At 38.3% G+C, this 8925-nt stretch overlaps 1 protein-coding gene across 3 annotated transcripts in view; it reads left to right on the forward strand.

Annotated features, from left to right (window-relative positions):
- Positions 1-7100, forward strand: part of C9H10orf71 (chromosome 9 C10orf71 homolog) — a 69176-nt gene extending 62076 nt beyond the window's left edge. For all 3 annotated transcript variants that reach the window (XM_053692189.1, XM_053692188.1, XM_053692190.1), the window contains one exon: positions 985-7100. In XM_053692189.1, the coding sequence (XP_053548164.1) occupies positions 1066-5604 (4539 nt within the window). In that variant the 5' untranslated portion in view covers positions 985-1065 and the 3' untranslated portion in view covers positions 5605-7100. The remainder of the gene's footprint in view (positions 1-984) is intronic.
- Positions 7101-8925: the final 1825 nt, after the last annotated feature.

The raw sequence follows: 8925 nt of genomic DNA on the forward strand, positions 1-8925 counted from the left end.
ATTTAGACATATTAGATAGCTGTCTTCAATACTGAATTAACTACATGTCATATTTTAATTTCACTTTGGCTGCTTCAATTAAAGGGACAGTTTACACCAAATGTTTTATTGTTTAAAAAGATACATAATCCCTTTATTACCCATTCCCCAGTTTTGCAAAACCAACACTGTAATATTAATACACTTTTTACCTCTGTGATTATCTTGTATCTAAGCCTCTGCAGACTGTCCCCTTATCTCAGTTATTTTGAGAGACTTGCATTTTAGTCAATCAGTGCTGACTAAATAATAACTCCACAGGATTGAGCACAATGTTACCTATATGATAAACATGAACTAACAGTGTCTAACTGAAAAACTGTCAAAATGCACTGAGATAAGAGGCAGCCTTCAAGGTCTTAGAAATCTGCATATGAGTCTTCTGGGTTTAGCTTTCAACAAAGAATACCAAAAGACTAACACAGCAAATTTGATGATAAAAGTAAATTGGAAAGTTGTTTAAAATTGCATTCTCTATCTGAATCGTGCAACTTTAATTTTGACATAAGGTCCCTTTAAGGTCTCTGAAACTCCTTGCAAAAAGCTCCCTGAAAAGTCTGATATATACCTGTTTTTTCTAGTTTTTGCACATTTCCCAAATTAGAAGTAAGCATTCCATGCAAACTTGGAAATATTATAAATGTAACAACGCCCTGGAATAAGGGCCAAGATCAGCTAATGACATACAAAAAAAAAAAAAAGAAGAAAAATCAAGGACTAGAATGGTCTTGAATTTAAAATCCCTTATATTCCCATTCAAAGAGCTAATTGAATATACAGTCCCTGATTTAATAACTTGTAGTCAATGTTCAATATATATGTACTGTATTATGAGCTATTGCCTTAAATGTAATGTTTGCTAAAATGTATATCTTTTTGTCATATAAAAATATATTTTATGATGAATGTAATCAAATAAAATATATATATATTTTTTTCCCATAGGGCTGACTTACTGATCTTCTGGCACTTATTTGCATCATCATATTTCCAAACTACAAAGGCCCGAAGCACCCTGAAAAAATAATGCTTCGTTACAAGAAGCACAAGAGATTGACAGATGGACAAGGAAGTGGAGTGGGTGTTATGGATGATGCCGACCGGGAAGTGAGCAGTTTCACTGACCGAGCTTTCAGAAGCTTGTGTGTAGCAGAAGAGGAGCAATACAATGATATTCCTCATCTACCTTCTCCTATTAGAGGAATGCCACTCTCTACTAAATATCACCTTGGAATCTTTAACCTCTCAGTCAGAAAAACACAACCCCTGGCTCAGTTACCTACTCTTCCTGGTCAACGTGGAAAGTGGGCACCAACATTCCAGCCACTGCTCAATCGAGTGAGAGGTGGGAGTCTTGACAGTAACATCCATATTCATAAACCTAGTGTCCATGAGCCAAGAGGTTACAGACAACGCTCCAAAGTTTCATCCCTAATAAAGACCTTTGATAACATCGAAAATGAGCAACCAGAAGGCTCAGTCTTACAGTACAAACTGCCTGTCCCCAAAGTTTCTCAGAAATGCAGTCTCATTACAGATGAAGAACCCTCCTCTGATATTGCACTAAACATTGAGAGAAAACTTGAATTGCTGGAAACTGACAGCCAGAGGCCCACTGATTTTACTGATAATCATAGACTACTCAGACGTACAGCCAGAGATGTATTCTTGGAGTCCCAAACAGACAAGTGTTCTATTGTTTCTGGTTCACCATGTTCCATAGGATCTCCAGTCCATGATCCCCCGAAAAAGACAATAAAGCAGAAAGATGCCTTAAAAAGGACAAACTTTCTTCACAGTGAAAACAGTGCCTTTGAGTCATGGAGTGATCTCAACAAGAGGGTAAATAAAGGAGAAGAAAGTGACAGTTCCCTTCCTGGTACACCTCCAATTTTGGGATTTGCAGGCCCCTCTTCACCTTTATTGCAGAGGGTGATATTTGGTGCACGAACAAGAGAGGCCAGTCTAGCTTCTCCTGCATCCACTGTATCCAGTAGTTATGACACTGTGCAAATGTTAAGGACGGTGCCCCCTTTACCTAGCAAAAAGGTAGGAAAGCAATTTAAAGAATTTAGCCACAGGACTGGAGTGTCAAGAATTGCACTGGAGACTAGAATCCAAGAAGAAGTAATGCAGATAGATGTAGAATCTCCACTGTCATCCAAAGAAATTCCCAAATGGACTAAGATCCCTACAGTTTCAGGTATTACCAAGTCACCACATGATGTTCAACAGGAGGAAACCATAAATGAAAAATCAGAAATAATATCAAATATATCAAACTTGCCTACAAAAATAAATGACGAACAAGTGAGTGCAAAGACAGATTCACCAAAACACCTAACGTCAGGGGTGACTGATAGTGGATTTGATAACAGTGAGTTTATTAAACATCAACCATCCTCAGGAAAAATAAAGACAATCATACAGCAAATGGAAAATGATTCGGTTAAGGATGTGGGGTCACCTTGTTTATCTGAGCAAAGGCGCAAGTGCAACCAGGCACCAAGAGATGGTAATTCAGAGACTCTTTCCTCTGCAGCTTGCGTAGTATCAAACTCTGATATTCTTCCTCAAAGTAATAAAATTGTACCTCCATGGAGGAGAACAAAAGTCAATCAAAAGTTAGAATCAGAGGAAAAGTTGCTATCTATGGATAATCATAAAGGAAAACCTGCTGTAACTTCACCTAAAGATAATACACCTGTAGATAAAGAGGACTTCACAAATATAAAGCCTACTAATTTAACTTTTAACATCACCAACCTTTTAACTCCAGTTATAAGGAGGAAAAATATGAAAGAAGCCCTTGAAGAACTGCCCATGATGATAACACCCCCACCAGCTGAGGTCCTACCGATAAAGGAACAGGATCAAAAAGAGATCAGCTTGTACAGGAACAGGGATGATTACAAGTCCAAAGCAACAAGCTTGCTATTTAATCTAAAGGACATGCGTAAACGAGTGAAGAGCACCTACAATCCAGCAACACAAATGAGAAATGGCAATGAAAAAAATCATGGTGGGGAGAGCAGGATACATGAAGAAGTAACACCTAGTGTTCCCGCAATGGAGATGAATAAATTTGTAACACAATCACTAAATGAAAGCAGAAATGATATACCCTCTGTAAAACAGATGAAAGGAGAAAATAAAACAGACTTCACAGCAAGCTCTGCTGATAACTATTTAACTTTAATCTCTCCCCATGGCACAATGGAAGATTTAGCTCATGAAAATGCAGAAGCTATTCAAGAAACAATCCAGAAAGAAACCCACACACCAGAAGAGATTGCGGTGTCCAGCAAATGTAACCCCCTTGAAGAGATCAGGATGATTGCAGATTATCCCTCACTAAATCTTTATCATAAAGAAGAGAAAGTTTCAGATGCAATCAAAAATCAAAATCTTCCTGGGGAAGAATGGGTCCAAAAGGAAAAAGATTTTCTTCAACATGAAGATATTGTTATAGAAGAATCAAATCAAAATGGTGACTGGGAAATTGTTCAGGAGCTTGAAATCGTGGGTGGAAACACCATGTCAGATTATAGCAAGGAAAGAGATACAAAAGTTGAGCCAAACAACCAAAAGCATTGCAATCTCTCTAATGAGCAAGAAAGTCAAAGGAACATTGCATGTGAAGAAGAAAGGGAAATGGAAAGTAAAGAGGACACCAAGGATGAGCTTCAGTATTATGCTGTCAGCAATAGCAGCATTGAGGACAGCCGACTGAGTAGTGGTTTGGAAAATGAGAAAAAGAAAGAAGAAGAAAAGGAGATACTGACAAGTGACATACTGAGAGATGAAACTACATTAAGTGAGGAAACTGAAAGACCACCATCTATTACCATGTTTAAACCAAACTTGTTTAACTTTAAAGGCAATAAATTAAAGTCTTCTCCTGTCACTAAATCAGTAAAGCTGCCTCTTCTCAGATGTCTATCAGAAGACTCACTGTTCTACAAGAGGGAAAAGGGGATTGGACATTCAGAAAATAAGGGTGAGGAGGCAAGTGAAGCAGTGTCTGCACTAAGGGACAAAAATAATGTAAGTACAAGTCTAAATAATACAGACAAAAGAAAGAGCACTTTATCTTATAAAGAAAAAATATGTGAACTTCTAAGCATTCGTCCTGCATCAGAGACTCCATGGCAAGCTAAAACAGAGTATAACCACATGAGAAAGCAAAAGGGGGAATCAGAGAATTTGGAGCTACTGAAAAAACTCAGCTCTGAGGACACAGATCACAGAAAAGCAGAAAAAGTCATGGATGTGACAACCAGAGAAAGCAGCTGTTTTGAGCCAGGTTTACTGGGAATGGAGGAACCCTTTTTTCATCCACTTGAGACTTGTGTTTCTGAGGTTACAGGTTTATCACCAGAGTGTAACACATTACTAGCACAAAATGTCACTGATTCCATGAAAGATTTGGTGAATGGAGAGCTTATATATTCCCCTCCACTCATTGCTGAGAGTCCTCACTATTCTCCTATTGATAATGACTTTTTGCAATATGAGGATGCAGTGGCATTTTCAGAAAATACTGCCTGTTCCACTATTAATAGTCCTATGTCAGAGAGTGTTACCTGCTCCATGGTAGTCAGTCCTATGTCAGTGAATACACAAAGTTCTGGCTTTACTACTGCACTTTCTGGGTTAGATGATCTCCCAAGTCCAAGTTCATCTGGCACAAATGTCAGGAATGGAAAATTTAATTTTTCTTCCCCTGAAAAATCATTTCCTTCTCTACCAGTAAATGAAGAATCACAATCCATAGAGTGTACCAAGCAGTTACAAGAGTCAGCTCCTCCTGTGGTACTTCAGAATACCCATGCAAGCAAACCACCAGCTGTGCCCCCAAAAACAGAAAAAGCCTTACGTCGTGCAAAGCGTCTGACCAAAAAACGAAGAAAGACTGAGGGGTCTCAAAGAATTCAGGATGGAGCTGACCAAGAGTCAGATTTTGTTCTAGATGTTCCTTCACCTGGAAATCTCACACCTACATCAGTGATGTCCTCATTACCTTCAAAACTGCCCCCCTGCATTAACAAAATCCTCCAGCATGAGGAATCCATATCTTCCTCTTCAACCCCATCCTTCCCAGTCACCCAGCGCAAGCTACTCCAGGATCCTGACTCAGGGCAATATTTTGTAGTGGACATTCCTGCTCACTTCCGTATCAAGACTTTCTATGATCCAGAAACTGGAAAGTACTTGCAGTTGTCATTGCCTCCCTCTGAGAGGGAAACTCCAACACTGGAGACACTGAACAGCCAATTCAGAGTGTACCCAGCCCTTCCTACACTATCAATCGCATCAATACCTTCACCAAAAGGCAGCTCAGAGCACTCAGTTCCTTTAAGTCAGGAGAATGAATTCTGGGAAGAAAGTAAAGATATCGACTTCTCAAAAGGACATCACTACATTGAGTCTGCTTGTGATTCCCGTGACCAGAGCATGACAGGGACACCACAAAGCATGGACAGAACCATGATGCGGTCCAGGAGTTCGGACATTATTTCAATGAAAGATCTGGATGATTTTGCTATGGAAGCGATTTCTTGAGTGTTAAGAAATGGCCAAAAAACAACAAAAACAGCTTAATGTAGACCAATGCCCATGAACTTACACAGTGGGGGCAGGGCCTAAAGCACTTTTATAATCTATTTATAGTCTAAGGTCCGTGTAAACAAGAGTATAAAAAAACCAAACAATGTTTTGAACACCTTGTCTTTTCAATTTATGGAATGTGATAACATAGCTGCAAACAGAATGCAAAAACAGCAGAAGTAAGGAGAATTGCAGATAATGAAAGATTATGAAGGATATATATATATATATATATATATATATATATATATATATATATATATATATATATATATATATATATATATCATACTAATTCCCCATACAATTCTAGCAAATAACAGCTAAGGAAGAATTAGTGTTCACCCAAAATGTTTTGGAAAATAGAGCACATACAAACTAGAAAATTACATTTACTTGCCTGCTTGCTTGGCACAACTCCAAACTATTTTTTTTCTTTTTTTGTATGTTCATGTGTAATGAGATAGGGCTAGTTTGTTTCATTAGTATGTGTAGTGGTTGATGAAAGAATGTATTTGCTGCACTGGTCTATAAGAGATTTATGGGTAAATTTGAATTATGACGTTGTATGACACCAGTTCCTAAGTAACAAACCTAATTACATATTTTAAGATTTCCCTATAACTTTTCTACTGCTGTGCAGTGTATTTGAAGTATCAGTCGTGGTGATCCAATGTTTTATAGGCACTGTAGTAACAGAAAAAATAACTCCTTTTTCAGTAGACAAATGTGCTTTATAATCCAACATGTATATATTATCTAGAAGAAATTGTAACTCCTTAGCTGCAAGAAAATACAGCAATAAAAGGCTAATATGGGAAGTTATGAAGCTCGGATATAAAGACGGGGAGAAAGCGCAAGTTCCGATGGAAGAAAGAGGGTGTAAATTATTTTGCTGCCTTTGTAGTCAGCAATTTAGTAAAAACTTAATTTGTGATAGAAAGTGATAGCAATTTTGTTGTGGAGGTGAATGGTTAGGATATTAGCTTATAAATGTGCACAAGATAACAGTTTAGACAATGTATGGGCAGTTTCTCATTTTCATTAGAATTTAAATGATAAATATGTTATGTACATTTCTATTATTGGTTATGGTGCCCAGATTTCTGTAAAAAGAAAACATAAAACATTGAAAGAAGTCTCCAGTAAAAAGGCTATAATGTGGAGCTGTTACAAGTGAAAGCAGCTATCTTTATCTTAGCAAATTGGCTCCAAAGGGTAACATAAGAAATTACATTTCTTACTGGAGTCATTTCAATTGTTAAGAAATCTAGGCTACTCTTTAAATTCTTACTGCAAACTCTGAAAGGTACAATTGTCCTTCTGTAGAACTGCCACCTGTATGCAGCAGCTTGTCCGATTAACTTTTAAATCTTGTTCTGAAAACGACTGTGATTATGATCTAATTGTTCTTCTTGATAATAAAAAATAAAGCACCTTTGTAAATACCAGCATTAGCAACTCAGTTACCTGTTGATCCACTACAAATTACATTCAAATTGGAAAAAATACTGTTCTGTGTAAATATTTTTACTTTGAATAGGACCAAAAATGTGTGTGGGCCTCAAAACCCTCTTAGCATATCGTTTGTTAAAAACAAATATTTGAGGCAGCAATGGATTTTCCTTACTCTAGTTTTCTAGAGCAGTGGTTCTCAACCTAAGTGACCTCAAGGCCCGGTAAGTTTTAGCCGGACCGGTCCAGGGCCCGGTAAGCATCGGGAGTGGGTTGCAGTAGGTTTGGAAGATATAGATATAGATATACACACACACACAGTCTCTTTCTCTCCTCCCCCCTCTCTCTCTCTCTCCTCCCCTCTCTCTCTTTTTTTCTCTCTCCTCCCCTCTCTCTTTCTCTCTCTCCTCCCCCCTCTCTTTCTCTCTCTCTCTCTGTCGCTATCTATCGCCTCCCTCTCTCTCTCCCCCTCTCTTTCTTTCTTTCTTTCTTTCTTTCTTTCTCTCTCCTCCCTCACCCACTGACACCAATTAATTATAAAATTAACCCACTATAAACCATTTATATATATTATATATGGATCCCACACCACTGAATTATTATATATATATATATATATATATATATATATATATAGATCCCACTGACACCAATGAATTATAAAATATTAACCCACTGTAAACTATATATATATATATATATATATATATATATATATATATATATATATATATATATATATATATCCCACTGACACCAATGAATTATCATATAATTAACCCACTGTTATATATATATATATATATATATATATATATAACAGTGGGTTAATTATATGATAATTCATTGGTGTCAGTGGGATATATATATATATAATATACATACATATATATACATATACATACACACACATACACACACACACACACATACACACACACACATACACACACATATACATACATATACATACATATACATACACACACAGTTTACAAATACACATTGGTGTCCAGTGGCCGCCCTAAATATATACATTGGTGTCAGTGTCCGTAATTATTTAATTGGTGCCAGTGGGCTTACTTACCTGTGAGCCGATGCTTCACACTCTGCACGCCGCCAGCCGCTTCTACCCGGTCACATGCTCACAGTGCGCAAACTGACATGCACAGTGGCACTCTGACAGGCCCGTCCAAAATTTAGCAGATGTGTAAAGGCGGGCCTGTCAGAGCGAGTGTCCTGCTGGTGGGCCGCGGCCCTGCTGGTGGGCCGCGGCCCGGCTGTTGAGAAACACTGTTCTAGAGGATATGGCATATAGGGGCATAATTAACATTGTCCGCTGCACATCGATAAATGCCGACAGCATACACTGTCAGTATTTATCATTGCACCAGCAGTTCTGGTGAACTGCTGGTGCAATGCCGCCCCCTGCCGATTCGTGGCCAATCAGCCGCTAGCAGGGGGTGTCAATCAACCCGATCTTATTAGATCGGGTTGATTTCTGTCTGCCGCCTCAGAGCAGGCGGACAAGTTATGGAGCAGCGATCTTTAGACGGGGGTCACTGTTGGCGTTCAAGGGCCTTCCTGACGTGTAGTCAGGATTTTTTACCTAAACTCCGGTTATGCATATGGGATTTAGAAAGATGCAATTGGTCCTGCAAAGTGTCTCACCATCTCAAAGCTGACACATTTGTATCGTTTGTTTTTATTTTAATGGGACACTAAAGTGAAAATTAAACTTTCTTGATTCAGATAGAGGGGTCGAATTTTCAAGCTCCAAATAAAGCTTGATGCCCCTGTTTCTGCGCAACAGCAGTTATG

This window comes from Bombina bombina, chromosome 9, assembly GCF_027579735.1.
Source record: "Bombina bombina isolate aBomBom1 chromosome 9, aBomBom1.pri, whole genome shotgun sequence".
Taxonomy (NCBI): Eukaryota; Metazoa; Chordata; class Amphibia; order Anura; family Bombinatoridae; genus Bombina; species Bombina bombina.